We start from the raw sequence: 23,923 nt of genomic DNA on the forward strand, positions 1-23,923 counted from the left end.
TGGATATTGCAAATCATAAGGTTTTTAAAGCTTACGTTTTATTGAAAAAAAAATGCAGCTAAAACAATCCGTCTTTTCCTAAAACTTCGATATGCCAATACAGGAAATGGAGCGGTTAATATAAGTTATACTGTAAACCAACTTTTATTCGCGACGACTTTATTTTGCGATTTACCAGGGCTTAACTAGTTCGCGACGATATATTTCCCCGATCAAGCCATTTAAATCTGTTTTTAATAGACACAGAGACTTTAACGACCTGTTCGCGGCGAGAAATATTCGCGATGACTAGGCTCTCGAGAACCTCGCAAAAAAATTCGCACGCAATTAAAAGTAGGTTTACAGTTATATTAATCTTAGTTACCAAGGAGCCCAGTCTCGTATTCCACGATATTTCAAGTTAAAGACTGCACCTTGTATTTCCTACAAATAAATATCGACCATTGCATCCATTACTTAAAGCTTTACATGACCTGTATATCGAGTATATGTAACACAATCCTCCATCGTGTTCATGTTCTTCTTCGCCCTATAACTTCAGTCTGCTGGACGTATTATTACAGAGGACGTAAATGTACTTATAATGAAAAACTTAGAAAACTTATTTTAAAAGGTCCTAAATATATCCTTTAACTGGTGTCGGAATTTCATAAATTTTATGTATTCTGTTGGAGATTTCCCCAGACGATGGGCTGGATATGAGAAAGAAGACATAGACACTTTGTCAGAATGAATAAAATGTGTCAGATCCATGTTGAAATCCCGTATTAAAAGATTGAGGGGCAACATGAAAACCATCAATCCATCTGTGTTCAATAATCCAGAAGAGAAAAAAAAATTATATTGATTACATGATCAGTACATACTGGTCCCTGCTGACAAACACTTGCTGTGGGCCACAACTCGACATTTAGAATGCTTGAAATGGACAATAAGTATACAAAAAAATTATACTAATGCAAGTTCATTTTGAAAAATAAAATCTGGGTCTCCAAAATCCTTTCAATAACTCCATTCCAAGCCTCCAGTCCATGAATTACACGGTGCCCACTAAAAGTTTTCAATGCATTTTCGCTTTTAAGTCTTAACATTTGTAAGAAGAAAACATAGAAAAACTTCCCGGGTTCTATCGAAGTAAAACTTGCCCTTTATCGATAAACATTTATTTTTCGGCAATGATGGTTTTCACTAAAGGATAGGAATAAATCTGTTTTTTTGTACGTATATATACATTTTTAGAATTAATTTTCTCCATAATTATTTTTTTTAATATATTTTTATCAAGTGATACTTTTTTAATCAATGAAATATTTATAAATTGTAAAAGTTTTAACTTCATAGCTAACATAATTTTGGAGCTATTGGAAAAAAAATGGACATGTTAGTTTTTTACGTAGTCATCCCCTTTATCATAGGTATTGGATGTTTGATAAACATTAAGGTATTTTTGAAGTAAAATATTTAAATATGAAACAGATGTATTAGATTCTGTTGTCACTTTTATTTCCAGCTCACCGGGATATATTGTGGATGGTTCTTAGAATTATTGCTCTTTATAAAAATCAAATCGCATTCAGTAAAGGGTTACAGGTGAAAACAAATTTCAGAATATGTTAACATCGTGCTAAAATTATAAATAAACTTAAGAAAAAAATATACCAAGCCAGGTGAATTTTATTGGGAAAAGCTAAATGGTAAAAATCAGCCTATGTGAATTTGCTAATATTTTGTCATTTTGATATTCCTCTTCAAGTTTATATAACACTTTAAAGACCAAGGTAACATATTCTGAAATTTGTTTTCACGCAGGTACGATAAGGCTTCCCAGAGAATATTGTAGTGTACTCTCTGCAGGAACTTCTCTGAACTATAAATGTATGACGTCATAATTGAAAATGACGTCAAGTCACTGCATACTTGAGTTGTAATGATGGGGAGAATGTCATAAACTTAACACCTTATTTCAATCTGCATAAAAAGTTGCGGAATTCTAGTTTAAAATGAACGTGATTTTATCATTTTTTCTAAGTGTAATATATCCGAATAATATAGATAACCTAGCTTTGTTAATCTTGTTTAAGAGTCAGCGTGTTCAAACTTCGTACGAAAATGTACGTTTGACATTTACCCTTTTTTATACCCGTGGACAGAGGCAGAATTCAAAACATGTGTGTAAAAGAGCCTCGCGCAGGTTTTAAATGAGGATTTATTTAATATCTTTTGTGGAATTATGTAAGAAGAGTTCCCCTCTAACTGAATCTTGCTTGGGAAAAATGAATGATGGCTTTGTTTTAAAACAGTTGACGATATTCGGCGGAAAATACCCTCAGATTTGTCGGTAAGTTGAAGTGAATCTGAAATAAATTGCTCCAAAGAAATAGTATAACTTTTCCCAAGCACATTTCGGTTTCACAAGGATGCAACGAGTTTATTTATGTGACAAAAATTAATAAAAATTGTGTTAACAACCTGCACCGAAGCGATTTATGTGAAACATTTCAAAAAAGAATAAATGACCGTCACGTGATCAAGAAGGTCATGTGACATCGTAACAAATATGTTTATATATAGCCTAGGGGATCCTTTCTATGAATTTGGCGCACTGAAGTACATAACTTAAAAATAAAACTAAAAATCAACTTTGCAATGCAGTGTTACGTTTTAAATGCATTTTAAGCTCCGGTAGCCTTAACAGTACTGCGCACCTGTAAACCTTTACTGAATGTGATTCGTCTGTATTTGCTTTTTTATTGAAATATAACTAATAATTTTCAAGTCTTTTTCATATTCCAGTTCTTAATTAGGAGAAAGAATTCTAAGAACCATCCAGTTTTCTAAACTTGTGGCATGATATTAAATCTTTTTCAACGAAAGAATTTGTTTGTATCATTTGTCCATAAGAACAATGTTATTGTTATAACAATATGTATGGCATTCTTGTTAATGTTATTTAACAAAATCTGTTTTCTACTACTAGGCTCTCAGAGAAAATTATTGATAGGAAAAAATATTATAAGGTCTACAGTTTATATTGGTGTGAAAAATACTTCATATGGACTATGACATACAGTACACCAAGGGCTTATATGCAGGAACTGTGTTTTATCATTAAATAATTGAAAAGTTAAGACCAGAAGTTACGCTCTATATAATACATAAAAAAATAACTTTGAATTTGTCTGTTTTAAAGAAAATACAAGGATTGCAGATGTGTTTAGGCAACAAATAAATCATTCCCCGGGAAATTTGGTCTTTTTAAAGAAAATTAAGTTTAATAATTTACCATAACCGCTGATAACCGTAAACTAGTATTAGCAACTATTGCACAATGATAAAAGGTGATCTTATGCAAATACTTCTATTAATAGCTGAATAAAAAGACTAACAGAGCAACGGTACCCCAATGTTAATAATTTCTTTGAATAAATAATAATAAAGTTTAAAAAAAACATCTAGTGTGCCGAAAAAGGTGCTGCTATAATACCACTGTCCTCTCGGTGAAAATAATTATCCACTGCTGGAATCGGGATTCTAACAGCACTTTCAGAGTATTTTAGAAGACAAACTTTCCATTACGTATCTCTGTATCTCGGCCAAATTCTTTTCACTCAACATGATCAAGTTACTTGATGTACCTGCTTGACGTCATCGGTGGTAGATTTTAATAAAAAAAAAAAAGACAGATACAGCATAACAAAAAAAAAACATTTTATTTCTTTAATATTAACACCTTTCTATTCATTTTCTAGAGTTAAATTACATTTATAAATACCTATATTACAAAAACATGTGTTCTAAATTGCCTAACCTTTTAAATTAGGCGAAAAAAAAACAACATCTCTCTTGTTGGACGAAAAAAAGCCGTTTGTAATTAATACTAATATGAGAACACATACTTACATGTTGGAATCATAAGTTCTCTTTTTAAACGTTTCGTAAATTAAAAGCAAAATATTTCAATTAAGCGAAAGAAAACATTCTTTACAATAAAACGTTGAACGCTTCCTTGTCAGAAAATATAAGAAAGGCTGAATCAAAGAAGATGAGAAATGTTTAGCATGGCAAACGTGTGGATGGCTTTCCTCGTATTCGGTCTGTTATGCATAAGATCTCAGTACATTTATATGACTGAGAAAGATGACCGCAAAAGTAATGAGAAAATAACAGGACCATCCCAAGAAATTCTGGCCAAGCTGAGATGGTTCAAGCATGAAGCAGATCGACAACGACAAGAGAGCCTGACAATCAGAGATCTGCTCACAAATCATACGTTAATAAGTAAACATCAGTTTGAATCAGATGACCGGTTTCGGCTAGATAACAATGAAATAAAAGATGTACTGAAAAATCTTTCCTTGACGAATAAACATCAGCGTGAATCAGATGATCAAATATGGCTTACCATAATGGAAATCAAAATTTTTATGGCAAACATTACGCTAATAAGTAAGCTTCAGCGTGAATCTGAGGATCAATTATGACAAAATCCTATGGACATCTAAGATTTACTGACCAACATTACTTTAAAAAGTAATCTCCAGCATGAAATAGATCAACAAGGCAACATGGAGATGAAAGATCGACTGACCAATCTTACGTTAACAAATAAGCGTCTGCTTGAATTAGAAGATCAATTACCACATGAAATTAAGGAAATAAGGGACTTGATAGCTATTCTTACATTCACAAGTATTTATTGTATTGATGCATTGTTTTTCTTTTTCAATATAATGGTGTACGGATATATCTAATATCGCAAGTAGTCAGGATTAATATAGTCAACAGGCTCAGTTTAGTCACACGTTTGATCATATACTGTTTAAACAAACACGTTTATTATTATAAAGGCAGTTTAGATAAAAAATGAACCTTTTTAGAAGAGAGCACGCTCTTGAAATATTTTAAGAATCATTTCTTTACCCTTGAACGCGTTCAATATTGACACTGTACATCTTGATTTTCCTTCACCTACAGTTCCTAAATCCTAATAATTGAAGTTTTTCATTCAGGTTTAAAATTTAATGAGGAATTTAAGGACCTCTTGTTACCGGGATATCTGGTTTTTATGAAATATATCCTTTAGGTAATAAAGTTCAGGTCAACGTATACTGCGACATGGTGACAGAAGGTGGAGGGTCGACAGTACGATTTCTCTCTCTCTCTCTCTCTCTCTCTCTCTCTCTCTCTCTCTCTTTATTTCTATAATTTACTTGCAGAAATATCATGTAATATCAATCGAGGAGAATCAATCGTTAAGAGTAAGGTATTAGATTGCATATTTGGTTTACCTTTGTTTCTACTCATGATTACCTCTAGGCAATCCAGAAACGGAAGAGCGGATCAGTGACTTTTAACAATACATGGACGGAGTATAAAAAAAAGTTTCGGCAATCCTAATGACTCGTATTGGTTAGGTACATATTTGGTAACTGTTTCTCTCTATCTCTTTATCTTTCGATCCCAAAGTAAACATTTGAAATGTTCGATGTTTACGTGGTATGAAAAGACACATAAACGAATTTTAAAGTTCACTGTTACAAAGTTATTCTGAAAAAGTAAAAAAAAATTAGTGTCCAGAGAATATATGCCAGTGGTAATAATCAAATCTAAGCTTCTGCATTTTTATTAAAAAAAAAAGTTAAAATTAATATTTTCAAATTATATTTAACATTAATAATAATTTGTTTTGTTTTAAAATTCCAGAACACGATTTGCTAAGTAAAACTTTTCTGATTTTACCAAAAGTATGAACATACATGTTCCAGATTAACTTATTGACAATAATATTAATATTTACAAAATGTATATTTTGATCTGGCGAACCGGGCTTGAAAGTATCCAAGAAGTATCCAAGAATTCATTTTTGAATTTCAATGAGATCCATTTTGTGTCAACAGTTTGATAAAAAAAACTTAATATGTGATACGGTACACAGCATCTTGTAAAGATATACTTTTTTCATAACATTTATGAATTTTGACACGCAATTGAGAGATCGATTCTGCTTATTTTATTTTTTTCTATAAAAGCATGAGAAAAACAATTAATAAACAGCTCTTAAATTTATAACTTAAGCCTCATGAATATGTTTAATCCCAAACTAAGAAAATGAAACGGTTTCATGAAGAATGTTTCAGGTTAAAAAAAACGTGTTGGCAATCTCTTGAGGATACATAATAAAAAAAATATTTGATGCACGTTCTGATGCATATTCTTTTACTCATTTTGAATAAGAATGGCCCATTATCTAAATCATAAAACAATTCTTAGTCTTCTTTGGTGGTACACGTATATTCTTCATTTTTTGCATGTTTTATAGTCTATTCACTTTAAAACTTTATGGAGCATGTGATGTGAGTTCTATCAGCTATTTTCACTCCCACCATTACTTGTAAAATGGGCATTTACTTATAATAGTTATAAATAATTGGACTATTTGTTTTATATATTTAATCAGAAAATAAAATGAGATGGAAATCTTGGCAAATCCATAGTGATACTGCAACCTGCTTAAATTCCATGTAGGTGTTTTTAATGAGATATATGAAATTTTAAAACTCCAGAATTATGTTCAAAGAGCAATTTGTTATTTAATTCTGTGGATGTACAAACGTCACCAATTATAAATAGTGTTTTTTTTACTCTTTTGCTTGAAGAAAAATGAACTAAATCAGTAGTGGTAGAAACACAGATAAAAGTTAAATTGACATGATACGGGATCGCCTGAAATTGACAGTTGTATGTAAAAAAAGAATATAGAGTGAGAAAACGTCAATATTTTGCATCAGTAATATGATCGTTTCTTCTGCAAGACGTTGTTGTTAAAAGGCAATTCATAATTTCGATGAAAAAAAATTAACTGTAAATTTTTTACTCTGTCTGATGCTCGTGGCGTGGGGCAATGATGTGAAGATATTTTGTTCAGATGAAGTTTTACCAGAACATTGGAAACTCGCGTACAAATAAAAACAGGGTGATATTATGTCAATTGCAAATAAAAAAAACAACTTTACAAAATATGAATGCATCAAATGTGTTAATATAAAATGCCTACAGAAATCTATTCAAATTATCTCAATCTTTCATGAGTAAAATATAACGACACACACTGTATTTTGTTTTCTCGCTCGCATACACACTGTCATACATGTACAAACATTAATTTGATTTCGAAGCATGATTCATAATTTCTTAATATTATATTGTTTGAGTCAGTTGTTAAGAAAAAAATCAGTTAGCTCATATTGATACTCTACGTCAGGAAATAACTACTTAGAGCTAATGGTCCTTGTAAACTTGTCGACATATCTTTTCGTAAGTAATACACTGCAAATTATAAAACTCCAGGGGTTCAAAGTAGCTTTGGCGGTAGCTCTGGCGAGAGTTATCGAGACGACAGCGAGATAGGGTAAATTATTCACTAAAATGTGACTAGGAAGTAATTAGCACGTGGAGACATGGTAAACAGAGATCTCATGTTGTGTTTTGGTTTTTATCACCCTATTATACCTATAGAAATGTACCTCAATTTCATTTTAATTCATTCAACTTTAATAATTATATATATTCTCCATGATATTATTTTTCTGCTTTCATGTCTAAAAGTCTTTTTTTTTGTCAAATATACATGTATTTAATTGGAACCAGGACTATATTTTTGGCGTCAGCTTAGGAAATGACACAAACATGGCTTTAACTGACTAATCAGATAAATGAGAATTGCATTATGTGTTACTACGGGTGCAAAAGGAAGTTTACATCTGAAAAAAAACCCTAATATAATGGTGATGGGAAAGGCACAAAGAACATTTTTTCCACCCATTTCGTAAAGTAATTTCAATTGTTTCTTTTTGTCCTATTATTTCCATGCTAACAATGACAAGCAATCCATTTATTGAATAAACGCAAAAATCTAGTTTTTCTAAGTCATACTATACAAGGCAATTCGATGAATACAATTGTCAGAAGGATTCTCTGACCAAACACACGAGTATTGTCCGTTTAAATGCTCAGTAGATGCCGCTCGGTTTCCTTACCCTTGAAGCTTTACTGTTCTGAACTTGACACAAATTATATTGTATCAGACATATATTCTAGTTAACAACAAATAGAAAAAGCCGGTGCACGTGATATCTTTCATAGTTTCTACTCTTTGTATTTTTTCATATGAGCACTTTTTGCGGTCCATTTAATATTGATCATAGATTGACCCGTATTGTTAGCGTAAGCGCTGCTATTCATTCAACGATTGGTCAGTTGGTGAGTGGTAAGATCTGCTGTGTGCATTGATAACAATAGCCATATAAAGCATACAAAGTTTGTCAGTGTAAATGATATTGCAAACACATTTTCTTCTACCATGGTATCGGGCTATTTTGCGGAATTGTCTCTAGAGAGAATAATTTAAAACGTCACGTGACCTATGGCTAGGGTGGTCACGGTGTGAATTGAGAAGAGGAATAAGTCGATCTGTGATTTAATGGTTAAGTCGTTGCTCCCAAAACTTTGCAGAGGTGTTTCTATATATTTGGAGTGCCTCTTGTGAAAATTTGGAAAAAATGGTGAGTGTTTAGGAGTTTGTAACTTATAAAATTATGGCCTCTCAAAATAGCAAGGATGAGAACAATTCACAGTATAACCTAGCCTTGTCGTTGGGAGTCACTGGAGCGTCACCGCAGATGTCCGCTATTCATGATTGCTTGCGGACAATTACCGGTAAACTGGACAATATCAATGTTCTACAGCAATCAGTAAATAATATGAATCGGGATCTATGGGATGAGGATGGGTTAGATGAGCGCATCAAATACATCAGCCAATAACATGAAGATAATGTTGGAGAAATTGAAGCGCTGAAATAAGAAAACAATTATTTGCGAAAAGAACTCCAAGTTTTAAAGTCAATCGGCGTTAACTTAGGTAGAAGGGTCAGTCAGCAAGAGAATGAAATAGTGGACCTCAGAGGAAGATCAATGAGGGACAATATTCTTGTACATAACTTAACTGAGAATGACCACAAAAATTTGAACACTAGAGTTAGCGAATTGATAAAAGAGCATTTAAATTTGAAAGTTGGTTTCATCAGGATACACCGAAACGGTCAGAAGTTCCCTGGCAACCCTAAACCAAGGACAATAACAGGGAAATTACAGAACTACAATGATAAAGAACTCATCCTCCAAGCTATTTGTCAAAAGAAGGAAAATGGCACCGCTAGGGACATGCCTTTCTATATCATTCCACAAATGCCTCTGCAAATAAATGAAAGTAAAAAGAAACTGCAAGAGATGAACAAAAATATCGAGAAGAAAACGTCAAAACAAAGATAGTGGGGAAACAAATTAGTCTTTCCAAACGGAAGCGTGTACCGTGACAAGGTGCTACCACCAAGGGCTGAGGATATGCTCATGTTGGACAAGGACGAAATCGAAAAACTGGATGAATGCGATGTAAGCAAGTGCAAAAGCGTTACAGAAGATGAGAACATCTTTACTTTATTAATCGCCAAAATCACATATATGCACATGCTAGGAACGTTTACAAAAATATTCTACGCAACGCGGACTATGCCTGTGCCAACCAATATATCCTTGTATACCGATTCAAAGATGCCCAAGGGCGAGTGCATGACGGCTATTGTGACAATGGGGGATACGGGGCCGGACGTCGACTACTTAAGGTACTGGTTGAGAGAGAAGTATCGAAAGTAGCGATTGTCATTTCGAGGAAGAATGGTAAACATTTAGGTCCCCGTCGGTTTGACATTATGAAGGATCTGGTAAACAAAGCCGTCAGCCACACTTGTTATTAAGAATTTTAATGGATGAACACTTACAATAAACACTGTCACTGTGTTACATGCAAAAGCAAAAGTAATTTTTGTTAAAATTTCCAAGTCATAAGTACAATTACATGTACTGTCTAATAGTATTTCTAAGTTTGAATACTTTTATACTAGGTTAGTACTTTCCGGAAAAAAAATATTAGTTACACAGACTGACTCATAAACTATTTAGCAATTTATATTTCCGATTGTACTTGTTTTGGGACTACTTATCAGAAGTTTTGTAAACATGGTGAATGCAAATTGACAAATTCCTTTCTCCAGCAGTAAATACGATCAATATACTGATGCCAATTAGTTTCATTCACTTTGTTTGTAAATATACACCCTTATCTCTCTTTCACGTTTCTATCCCCCTTTTCCTCCCTTTCCTTTGCACTGGGCATTCATTCGATTCTTTATTGATGTTTTTGTACGATTAGAGTAAAAGATAATAATCTAAATATACTTACAGTTAAATGCCAGGGTCTTGGAGATAAAAATAAAAGATAAGATGTTTTTAATACTTTAAGATTAAAGAACTATAATGTTTATTTTCTGCAAGACACATACATCGTTAAAAGTGACGAAAATTTATCCAAACGCAATAGGTCTATCGGGCATTTTTCAGTTCGTATAAGTCTAATTCGCGTTGTGTTGCTATTCTTTTTGATAATAATTGCGAAATAGATCTCCACAAACATTTAAACGATGAAAATGGAAATTACATAATCATTGACTGTACTATTGAGGGTATGAACTTTATACTTGTAAATATTTATGGGCCAAATTCTGATACATCAGTTTTCTATTCTAGTTTGATGAATGAGATTGAAAAAATCTACATGTTGTAACTAATAATCATAGCAGGCGATTTTAACTTAGTTTTAGATAAGGAATTAGATCCCATGAACTTTTAAAATTTGAACAATACAAAAGCGAGACTGGAAGTTATAAATTTAAAGGAAAATTTTAATCTAAAAGATGTATTTCGTGAAAACTACGCTCAAGTTAGACACTATTCGTGGAGAAAAAAACACCTTTAAAACAGGCTAGACTAGACTTTTTTCTTGTATCTGAATCTTTGCCCTCTTCTGTTAGTACATGTAGTGTTCAATATGAAAACAGTTACAGATCCGACCACTCTCCAGTTGTGATGTCTTTGAAAATTAATAACTTTATTAAAGGTAAATGATTTTGGAAATTTAACAATTCTCTTTTAACAGACAAGGCTTTTATTGATTCAATTAAGCAAAAAATCAATGACATAAAAGTTCAGTATGCATGCCCAGTGTATGACATAGATAATCTTTGTTCTTTCGATAATGAATTATTGTTGTTCACTGTTAGTGACCAATGTTTCCTAGATATTTTACTCATGGAAATTAGAGGAAAGATTATATCTTACTCAAGTTATAAGAAAAAAAGATGTATGAAAGAGAATTATTTTTAGAAGATGAGATTTTACATTTAGAACAAAATCTGACAGAAAGTACATTAGATACCCTTGAAATGAAACAAACAACACTTGAAGATATACATAAGACAAAGTTAAAGGGGCAGGTTATTCGTTCTAGAATCTAATGGATCGATGAAGGTGAAAAAACGTCAAAATATTTTAGTTAAACTTGAATCTAGAAATTATTTAAGTAAACAGATACCAAGATTAGAAAAAGAAAATGGATCTATTATTTCAGATCAATATGATATTTTAAATGAAACAAACCTTTTTTTTATGAAAATCTATCTAAAAAAAAGAGCAAAAAATTGTCAAAATATAATGATATTCCAAAGCTGTCTTTTGAAGAAGCTCTAAGTTTAGAGGGTCCTGTAACAAAATCAGAGGTTCTATACTTTCTTAATTAGATGAAAAATGATAAAAGCCCAGGTCCAGATGGATTCACCTGTGAATTTGTTTTTTGGAAGGATATTGGCACATTTATTACAAGAGCAATCAATGATTCATACTTAAAACAAACTTTCTCCGAACCAAACAAATTTGAGGTATTAACATGTATTCCAAAAACTGGTAAGCCAAAACAATTTAAAAAAAAAAACTTGCGGCCTATTAGCCTCTTAAATGTTGTATATAAATTAGCCTCAGGGTGCATTGCTGAAAGAATTCTTAGATAAGCTAATACATGGGGACCAAACAGGATTATTAAAGGTAGATTTATTGGCGAAAATATACGATTAATATATGATATTATGCACCAAGCAGAGTCTAGAAATACACCTGGTCTCTTAATGTTTAATCGCTTAATGTTTATTGACTTTGAAAAAACCTTTGATACCATTTCATGGAACTTCATAAATCAAACAATTTGTTTATTCAATTTTTGTCAGTCAATTAGAAATTGGATAAAATGTTTCTATAATAATATAAAGTCCTGTGTTATTCAAAATGGGATTTTGTCTCAGTATTTTTACCCTGAAAGGGGTTAAAGACAAGGTGATCCTATTTCATCATACCTTTTTTTTTACTTTGTGCAGAGATTCTAGGTATTTTAATTAGAAAAAAATAAGGATATTAAAGGTATATCTATTGATGGTGAAGAATACAAGTTGTCCAGTATGCAGATGATACATTTGTTATTTCTGATGGCTCTCGAAGCTCATTGGATGGAATTACAAGAATTTTAAATTATTTTGCATCAATCTCGAGTCTAAAAATATTTTTTTCTAAAACGGGTTATGTGCTCAAGTGCAAAATGGGTTAAACTACTTGAAGCAGAATTGGGAATAGTATAAATCATCTTTGGCTGTTTGAAATTGACTTTATTAAGAATCTGAGTAGTACCACGAAAAATAAGTTTTGGAAAGATGTTTTCTCTAGCTGGTGTAAAGTAAATCAGGGTAAAGCTATAGCTGATTTAATTCCTCTCCAAGAACACACATGGCATAATCCAGGAGTTACCATTGGTGGCCAGTCAATTTTCATCAAAAGTTACTTTAATCCGGACTTTGTTTTTATCAATGATTTCTTAGATTTAAATGGAAACTTTTACAGTTTTGATTTTATTCAAAATAACTTGAAGGTAAATACAAACTATGTTGAATATGCCGGACTAAGAACAGCAATTAGAAAGAGACTATCATGTTTTAAAAATTATGAAATAAAGCCAATGCCTAGACCGAAGTTTCCATCCAGCCTTGAATTTTTTTTATAGGGTAAAAAAGGATGTAACGATATGTATAATGTTCTTATTAGGAATAAAAAGGGTAACATAATTTCAGTTATAAAATGGAGTGAAAATGGGGAAAAATTTAGTGAAAAATACTGGGAAAAAAATTTTGAGCTACTTTTCAAAACAACCCAAGATTCAAAACTTCAATGGTTACAATATCAGATCTTACATAGAATAATTCCTACTAATTGCCATCTTTTAAAATTAAGACTTATTGATTCATCATTATGCTCCTTCTGTGAGAATTTATCACTTTTTGTTGAATGCTCTGTTCTAAAAAAAGTATGGTTAGAGATTGAAGAATGGATCTTGCAAAAAAGTGAACAAGTCTGTTTGTTTCGATAGACAATCAATTTTATTTGGTAAATTTTTAAACAGAAACTCCTACAAGTTAGAAAATCTACTTATTCTGATCATAAAACAATATATTTTTGCTAGTAAGTATGCCAAAGCTTAAAAAAATTAAACATTGAGACTTTAAAAATGTTATTACTGAAAGAATTAGAGTAGAAAAATTTCTTTTGTTAAAAAATTGTAAGTATGATGAATTTGAAAGACACTGGCAGGAAATAGTTGAAAAACTTCAAAATTTTCTTTCCACTAGCAGTTCAATAAAGTGTATGCCCTCTCATCTTTCTCTCGCTCACTTTCTCGTATCTTTCCCCCTTTCTCTCCCCCCCCTCTCTTTCCACATAAACTTTCACACTAGTTTTCATTATTTATTTTTATTTTTTTTTTTTTTTGCTTTTTATAAACCTTATTGTATATGTATGTATATAAACGTCTCTTTCATATTTGTGTAATTTGTGTGAAAGTTAAAATAAACTTCTAAAACAAATTGTCTGTAGAGGGCTCCTATTTTTGCCGTAATTAATCACTAACGTGTATTGTTCCCCTCCTTTATCTACCGAAACATAAAAGTCTTTCAGCAATGACCTGGAATCATTTATTACGGGACAGGTATTCAAAAGAAACAGGCTACAGCATTTTCCTGATTATTTTCAATTTTATTTTTAAGACCGGTTATATGTAACCTTTGAATGGGGCAACCTAAACCACGTGGCTTGAATTTAAATCACAATTACATAAGAAGGGGTGTAGAAACCCTTCCTAAAAGTATTTTACAAAAAATTGTATCTTTAGTTAACATTTTAGATTACAAATATCTTAAATTCAGTCCCTTTTGTAACAATGATTCTTTTTTTTTTTTATATTTTTCCAGCATCAGATTTGATATTGTGACAGAAAATCAATATTTGTTTTTATCTGCAGCTCATTGTACTTTATTATCTTCCTGTTTTACACGCGGGGTCGTCCATGTCCACGACCAAAAGTCAAACATTATCATCTCATAAAAACTTAATTTCACATATATTCTGTTTGGTCCGAAGATGTTTCTAAATTTAAACAGGGTCCATTTTCTTAAATTATTAACATTTTATATAAAGCAGAGATTAATAATCTGTGAAACTATAGTCTTTTTTTAGAGTTGAAGTTATATGCAATGTACATGCATATCATTTTTAAAATGAGTTGTATTTAAAAGTTTTAATCTCGAAAATTAGGTGAGAAGATAAATATTTATTTATTTTTCTGAACATTTATCTATACTACAGAGCATTCCATGGAAAAGGCGCGAGGATTTATTCGTGACATTTGGTGATATTATTTCTTGTTAGTTCTTTCCAAGAAGACCGATGGACAGATACAGCAGTGTAAAATTGTAGGAAAAAACGTATATATTCATATTTAAGTTAATCTCATAGATAGCCGCATATAATCTCTGCTGAGATTCTGCTAGGCTAGATATTTGGACTGAGGCCTACAGAATCTCTGGACACTTCTTCATAATTCATGTCTGGAAATTGAGCTCCAACTTTGGCCGACTATAGCAAGAACTATTTACATAGGCAACACTACCACTCGCTTCAATTTAGTCATTTGGTTGTTTATTTGACTCTGTGTCACTATTATTTCTACATAACTTACTGTTTAGGCATGTAAATCCCAACATAAAAAAATATTCACTAAAATCCCCATTCAAAACATGGCTCATGGGATTTCAGTGAATATCTTTTTTATATTGGGATTTACATGCCTAAACAGTAAGTAATGTAGAAATAATAGTGACACAGAGTCAAATAAACAACCAAATGACTAAATTGAAGCGAGCGGTAGTGTTGCCTATGTAAATAGTTCTTGCTATAGTCGGCCAAAGTTGGAGCTCAATTTCCAGACATGAATTATGAAGAAGTGTCCAGAGATTCTGTAGGCGTCAGTCCAAATATCTAGCCTAGCAGAATCTCAACAGAGATTAAGCCGCATATACAAAACATGTACAAACAATATACATCAATATCAGTAATTTGATTGTTTTTACGTCAAGCACTTTTAAATTGCAAGTCACAATTTCGATGTTAAGTAAGCTTTTAGCTGTCAACCTTTTTTTCGCACTATTGTGAAATTGATCCTTAGCCTGCCCGACGCTCGTGACACCAGGCAATATCATAAAGATTTCTGTATATATATTACATTTCACTAGAACATATTTAAATTCGCCTACATATAAAAACAGGAAGAGGTTTTGCCAGTGACAAAAATGATCTTTAAAAAATCAATATATCAGATTTGTTCAGATGAAATACTAACAGAAATATCTTCACATTGTCTAAACATTTATGAGAGAGAGAGAGAGAGAGAGAGAGAGAGATTGAGAGATCTTCTTGTAAATATTTTTCTAAGCTATGTTCTGACAAAACGTGATGATTAATAGAAATATAAAACAATGTGTGACTTTGAAAATATAAAGTACTTTCACAGAATAATAATGTTAATTTTATGTTTAACAACGAGATGGTGTTGAATATTTTAGAAAATACATTCTCTCACAGTGCCCAAGGCCAGAGGAAGGGATATTTTCTCCCTCAAAAAGTAAACATATGCCTATTCATATATCTAACTCAATACAATAGGATCTAGCTTATTCGTATATCGAACTGAGACCCGATACAATCAAACATCCTTTCTCTTGATAAGAATGTCTTTGGTGTTAATGCCATTTCAACCTTTTCATTGTAGGAAACATTCATGATATCAGAAAAAAAGATTGTTCGTTTTAAAACCTATAGTAAATATAGAGAAGTTCAAGCAATACTTTAAAATTCTGTCTCTGTTTTACAATGATGATAAGTTGTTTATAGGGTGCTGAGAATATAAAAGAATAAATAGTAACAACGGATGATAAGTTTGTCAGCTATTTTGAAACCTACTTTAAAATCAAATATTAAGATTTACAAGAAAAAGTAATATAAAAAAATAATTGTAAAATCATTCAATTATCTGACACATATTTATTTTTTTAACTACATTTTTTTCATCTTTACTGAAAATTTATTCCGTACAGATATGCTTATTTTATGACGAAAAAGGAAAACAATTGTCCTGAGATGATGAAGAAGATTTAGGAAAAAGTTAGCTTTTACCTTCAAATGTAATGCTAACTAGTTAAGGGAATTCTAATTAGTTTAATAAAAGCAGTACATTATTTTTTTTTTATTTTGTTATGAATTATTGTATTTTTATTGTCAAAAAACATTTTTTCATATGAAGGTAATTTTCTGACCACAAGTAAAATGTACTCGATCAAAACGTTGTCAAATAACGCAGGTCGTGACTTTAAATGTGAGAGAAAAATAATTCTTTCTTGTTTACAAAGCAAATTAATATTTGTACATTTACTACAATCTCAATGAATTGTTTTTTTTAATACTATAAAATAATAGATAGTATTTCAATGCATTTGCAAGTATATCATATATAACAATGTAATTCAATTATAATATAATATTTCTAAGTAATAGGAGGTGAAGCAGAAATCAAATATTTGAAACTTAAAAATGTTTTCCTGTACATATTATTTCTGAACCATTCTCTGCTTGCTTCTTGTTTCTCTGATTGTATCTCCGATCACAGTGTCAGTTTTCCACGTTTAAGGTCTCAATCCCTTTACTCTACAATTTAAAGGCTAATATACAGCGATATTAAATACCCTTGTAAGAGTTCATGTGTACTTTTAGAGAGTAAAAACAAACATTAAATTTATGAGCAATGTAGCACGATCTAGGTCAGTCATACATTTGGACTTTCTATTGCACATTTATATTGTATTTATTTATTGCAGTTTTTTGCCAACAAAACAAATCATCTTTTTACTTTCACTACTTTCATTATCATAGACACACTTGCATTTTTTAAGGATGTGCACCCCTTCATATGCCTTCTGAATTCATTTTTCTTCGTTAATGTGTACAATGTCTGAGATAATGCTCTATGTAAAAACACATTTTCAGGACACATGTTTGACATATAATTTGATGTTGCAAGCAATCAAAAGTGTCGTTTAAAGCCTACATTTTTCAAATTCTTAATATATTGTATTTCTCACCAAAAGGATCGTTGTGTCAACAATTTACTGACGCTTTTCATTTAAATTATAACAGCCATTATTTTCACATTAACCTTGATTAGCCTGATGTAATGTAAAAAGAAAAGAAATTAACAAGACCGCAACAAAAAATATTTCATAGTGGAAAGATATTCCATTTTGATCTCATTAATATACATCTATGCACTACCCTAGGATAAGCAAGAATACCAACAGGCAAACTTTAAAGAAAAACATTAAGTGTTAAGCTAGTAATATTAGCCTAATTACACTTTGCAATACTTAAAGATCAAAATTCTTTTTTACAGAAATTTACTCAAAAGCATAATCTAGATTATCCCAACGTAATGTCGCAACTTCGATAACATTCCTACTAGTTGACGTACAAGAACAAAATTATACATATGGATGTTAAATCTATTTCAAATCAGACCTGTAAAGTTTCTTAACATGATTTATACTTTTCAAAATATCTTATTGTAAATAAGTTGCGATGATCGCAGTCGCCGCACATAAATAACGTCATTGAGAAGATACATGTCTGCAAAGCGCTTCCCCTTCATTTCATTAAAACATATTTGAAATTCACGAACACCCACATATTTCATTCTCTATGAGTTCTTGGCATCCAGTGAACACTCACACTTTTCACATTCCAATCCTTTAAATAATTTATTCGAACAGTACCATAATAACGTTTCCCTCATATCACTCTAACTTGGACACACCTGTATTTCTAGACAACGTAAAACAACACTGAGAGTTTCCAACCGAGCTTCTTTTTTTGGTCCTCCGGTCCTTTGTTGACCATTCAATGACAAATAACCCATCCACGATTGCTGAAACCATTCATAAACAAGTCTCTTATTCACGTTCCCTCCTCTCTGTGTCTGTTGAATCAATGCAACTTGTCTCTACTGGCGATTCTTTTTTTTCCATTTTGCAACACAATGCCTTACATTTCGGTGCATTTTTTTGAATTTCGACAATGCCTGTGTTTCGTGCTTCAGAATAAACATCAGTATTATTACTTTTTTTTTCAAAAAAGCAAGGAAGACATTTAATGATAAGAACTGCCCTGAGCTGTATCAGCTTTGTTTAAAAATTCCGAATTCCATTCCTTTTTGTGTGTACATATACATAAAAGAAATGAAATTTGCGTGTACTGCGAATCTCATTATTCAAGTTTAATTTACCATACAACATTTACTTATTAACATATATATGCAGTGTATAAACAGTAAAGTTTTTGCAGATAACCACAGGACAAAAAGCTTCAATCTAATTTAATAATGAAGGTAAAGAACAAGATAGGACAAGTACAGTCAATTCTCGAATTATCGCCATTCGATTCATCGCCATTTTCGCAATACCGCCATGATTTCCCAAGAACGTTTTTCCTGCTATATAAAATTCTCTTTATAACGCCAAATTCGCATACCGCCATCGCCACCCTGTTTTCACAACAAACGTCCATTTTTAAGTGTCAATTATCTCGATATACCGCCACAGGTGCATGCGGTCAGTGAAGCGTGGCTAATTGGTTGACGCTATCTCTGTTGTAAAGCATGCAAAGGCAGACAAGGTACATGTAATTAAATAAGAATTAAATAAACAATAATTTTAATATGAACTGTTTTAATGATTTTGTTCTCTGTTTAATAAAAATCATTTAGTCACATGCAGCTTCGCCAAGAAAGCGGTAGTTGTAAAAGTACGCCGAATACGATATTATTTTGATGATCTCTGCTTTAAACAATGCAAAGTTTGCTTAAAAAATAATTATACGGTAGAAATTGTGAACGTTTCATTAACTATGAACCAATAACAATGAATTTATTCCAAAAATTATTTTACGTACTGTCAGCAATATATCACGACGGTCGAACCAGCATTTTTTTTTCAATATCAGACGTGCCGATTTACTTTCATACACATGTTCTTTTCTTTATTTCATAACTGCGCATTTTGTTTTAATGAAATTGTGCACAAAAAATTACTTGAAGTATTTTCAAACTTAGAAATACGTTTTATATACATGTACATGCAATTATAAAAATAGAAACGCCAAATGGTATTTCTAAGAACGGTAACTCTACCTCTTGTTTCCTAAAAGATGGGAAATTCAATTCATCGCCAAATTCGTTATACCGCCATGATTTCTGAATTACAAAAGGTGGCGGTTTATCGAGAATTAACTGTATTGTCGCATGGCCCCCAAAATTTCTCGGAAAATAGATTACTTGTAAATAAAAAGACACCCCACTCTTCTGAAAGATGGAAACACCTACTTTTTATAAAACATACTAGATTTCCTCTCATTCGTCCATAAAAAAAAATTTAGAGGTCTTTGATTCTGCATGTTCATGAAAAATAGTAAGAATATGCAATATTTTCAGCATTCTTACGCTCTAAAAACTATGAGCGACTAAGAGTACCACTAAGATATTTTGTTATTTGAGAACAATACATAAGTACTTGCTTTGTATAAAAAATCTTCGTGGTACTCTTAGTCGCTCATGTTTAAATATTAAAATAATCAAGAAAAAAATCGTATAAATCTTATAAAAATCGACTGGTAATGATCAACCTGCTTTTTTCCGGATTAACAATGTGACGGCCACTGACGGGTAAGCTGCTCCTTATCAAACGGTAGTTATTTGTAATTTTTTCGCAAGATACATAATTTACACAATTTTTTCAAACCATCAATCGTCTCGGGTAAAGAAAAAGTTGTTTAGAATTAATAAACTCACCGGTATTATTTCAAGTCTTTGAAAACACACAAAATAGCAGTCGTGCGACAGGACATGCCATAGAATTTTCGACTGGATTTCCACTTTCCTGATAGGATCAGTCATGTTTTGGTGAAAAATCAAATGAATATTTTCCTGCATGCAATGATACTAAACGAAATTATCCACGATAATACTTCTACTTGTAGTATTTCACAAAAATTACGAGTACGAAGCGTCTGCTGTACGACGCCATTTTTGTTTTGACTGGGAGCGGATCAAAATCCACCACACGCACCTGCTTTGAATAAATCTGTATTTCGATTTGTTTTTGCTCATAACGCTTCAAAATTATAATGACAACTTTTTAAAATTAACATAACAAGGTGGATTTGTATTTTTTATTTTGTTATTATGAAAAAAAAAATTTATTAATGGGAGGAATATGAGATTAAAAAAAAAAGTTCTGGATGACGAGAGTACAAAGACATCCTAGATTCATCCTTGCAGAAACAATGTACATGTACTCATGCACTTAACAACTTGCTCTAATTGTTTTTTTTTCTTTAAAAGATCACACAAAATTTATATTATGAAAAATTAGGTTCTATTGAGGAGCGGGGGTGCAAGCTATACTTTCCTTCCAAGATCGTTTTTAATTGCAACTCAAAGTCATTTTATACCTACAGAAATTGGAAACTGAAACCCTTGGGCTGAAGAGTCGAAAGCCTCTATCAAACCTTAAATTATAATCTGACAGTGGGAAATAAAGGTGAATCTGTCGTACATATGTACGTTACAAATATTTCATGAACTTGTAGATCGACATGGCCCTAATAATTTTTTCTCATAAAATACCAATTTCTCAATAATCAGTCGTCTTATAGTTAGGAAATATAATAAAATGATCATTGATTTAAATTCTTACTGAAAATCAATGATTCTGATTCACCTATATGACTTTCTGTATCCATTTTTTTTTCATTCTTAAATGTAAATATCTATTTATAGTACGATGGAAAACCCATTTTTGTTTTGGTATTGTCATTATGTAACCTGAGGCTACAATACATGTGTACTTTGAGTCAAATAAATTCATCTCTCTAAAATCTTTTTGATCAACCTGTGGTAGTTTTTTTTCTAGATTAATAATGAACTAATAAAGGAAGGATGTCACTACCTATATGTCAATAACTATTTCCGTATTTATAATTAAAAACTGTATATAGCATTAATTAAAAGTATCCTACAGGGAATGAAATCAGACAATGAGATTCAAGTTTAACTAGTGCTAATTGTAACGGGGACCGTTACAGATGTTCCCCAAACGCTCCCCAACTCCCTTTTGGTATCATATTCCCTGTAAGCTTCATTAAATAAGACAAACTCTATGCATCTGATATTTTAACAACATTTACAAAGAAGTGTACAAAAATCATTTAAACTTTAGCATTGCACGCGTGCACATGTGAATGCATTTGCGTCATGACCATATCATCTTGTCTACACAATCTATATTTTTAATACACTGAATATTAAAGCATTTAATCCAAAATTATTTTAAAAAAATACGCTCATTCAACTAATATGTTTGATTTTACTCATTTCACGTGCACGCACGTGCATACATGAGCATGGTGACCATACCTTCTTGTAGAAGTCCATTACATCTATCTATGTTCTAAATTCCACCCCGTTTGGGTGAAAACTAAGGGAGTTATAGCTGTTTAAAGTTTCAGCCAATCAGATTGCAGCACATGTACACGCACGTGTATGCATGTGCATGGTGACCATACCTACTTGTAGAAGTCCATTATATCTATCTATATTCCAAATCCCATCCTGTTTGGTTGAAAACCAAGGTAGTTATAGCTGTTTAAAGTTTCAGCCAATCAGATTGCAGCGCACGTTCATGCACGTGTTTTCATGATAATTGCTTTATTTCATGTTGTAGGATATCCTAATGCATGGCTATGTTCAAAATTTCAAAGGATTTCGTCAAAAAACAAGAAAGATATTGAGACTTTAGTTGCAGCCAATCAGAGCGAAGTGCACGTGCATGCGCGTGAGATCTTGCTATTTTCACCATGTCGTCATGTCTATACTGCTAATATATCCTCACATTATGAGTTTCAAAGCATTTCATCTAAAAAAAGAAAAGGTGTGGCTATATCTATTATATTGGTCATTTCACGTGTTGCACGTGCATGCTCTTGCAAGCACGTGCGCGCAAAATGACCTTGATTCCGCAAATCTACATAACATGTCTACTAACCCTAAAAAGGTTTTACCTACATCAGACGAACAGTTTACAAGATCATTCCCGGACAAAAAAGTTCCAGGAAGAAGAAGAAGAAGAAAAATAATAATAACTAGAAAGTCTGCTATTGCAAGCAATAGCATATGTCGCCCCGTATTAGACAAGACTTTCATTTTTATCATCACTAAAACAAAAGTCCATAAGCTAAGTTTGAACAACCATTGAGTTATATCAGTCCTTTCCATTGCAAACGGAAGACCTTAATTCGGTACATCCCACTCATTATTTTTAGAATCGGTAGGAGAAGAAAGTAGTGCAGGAAAAATACAAGTTCATCAATTTGCAGACTTGCATAAAAGAAATCTGGCAGATGTACTGAACTGAGCCTCATACTTGTTAATTGGCAGTATCTTTCCTAGCTATGATAAAAGCTTGGGAAATGTAATTTATGAAGAAGATCAGCCGAATTATTTTGTGTATTGTAACGCCAGTGAGAACTCTGAAATTTCCCTCTTTCACTTTCATTTTAGAGGTTCTACCGAAAAACGAATCTGACATGCCACCATCAATTCGAGCATTTCTGCATTGCAGAGAGCTGATGTGTGTTATGAGATGATAAATCATGTGTGAACTTTCTCAGTTTAGCGGAATCATGAACATTTTCGGCGAGATGAATGTTTTGTATACAGTGGTGATCAAGGCTTTGCGAACCATCAGGAGCGGATCAAAGAATTTATGAATGAATAAAAACTATGGAAATGACGTACCAATTTTTTAATTTATACTTGCACTATCTAATGAAATGAATAATATACAAGTGATAGATATACAAGAAAACGCGAAATGATAATAAATGCAGCTGACAATCGTTATTTTTTTTTATATAGATAAAATAAAATATTTATAAATTGAAGAGACAAAACAGAAGGAGAATGAATGATGGCAAAATATCACATGACGGGAACTGAATTTTATGAATGAAGATTTTAAAAAGTTACTTGTAAGTTGTATATGTTATATCTGTGTATTCTACTTGGCTGTGTGCTTCAGAAAAAAAGGGGGGGGGGTCGTCTTGAACATAGTAAATAGCCATAACGTTTGAACGGTAAGTACTAGGGCTTTCGTATTTCAAATATGTAATCCTTGTGAAAAGAACTTTTATTGGATACGACGAACTTTGACCCTTTGACCTAGACCTTGGAGAACACATGTGTGCATCTGAATCTTTTTTTCTGTTTCGTTTCTATGGCAACCGTGAGCGACTCATTACAATTATTTTGAAAGTAGAAATCACTTTGACACATTGCAAGGAATAAACATTGAACGTTTCAAAACGATTGCCTGAGTAGTTATTGAGAAAATCGAAATTAAAGAATTTTAACTTTCACCTGGTTTCCATGGCAATAATCGATTATATGAAAATTTTAAATACGAGTTGCAGAACTACAGATACTAATCATTAAAATAAGAAAA

The 23,923-nt window shown here is 32.0% G+C and overlaps 1 protein-coding gene across 4 annotated transcripts in view; it reads left to right on the forward strand.

The window, feature by feature from the left end:
* LOC134255025 (ficolin-2-like) overlaps positions 1–23,923 on the forward strand; it is an 86,047-nt gene that overhangs the window by 5,128 nt on the left and 56,996 nt on the right. Inside the window, exon 1 of one of the 4 annotated variants that reach the window (XM_062737555.1) lies at positions 5,103–5,142. The exons of the other annotated variants lie outside the window; for them this stretch is intronic. Coding sequence (XP_062593539.1) covers positions 5,116–5,142 — 27 coding nt within the window. The 5' untranslated portion in view covers positions 5,103–5,115. Of the gene's footprint in view, positions 1–5,102; positions 5,143–23,923 lie in introns of those variants that run through there. 4 annotated transcript variants of the gene reach the window in all.

The sequence above is a fragment of the Saccostrea cucullata genome, unplaced genomic scaffold (assembly GCF_032062105.1).
Source record: "Saccostrea cucullata isolate Sc308-1 unplaced genomic scaffold, CSIRO_AGI_Scuc_v1 ctg3341, whole genome shotgun sequence".
Taxonomy (NCBI): domain Eukaryota; kingdom Metazoa; phylum Mollusca; class Bivalvia; order Ostreida; family Ostreidae; genus Saccostrea; species Saccostrea cuccullata.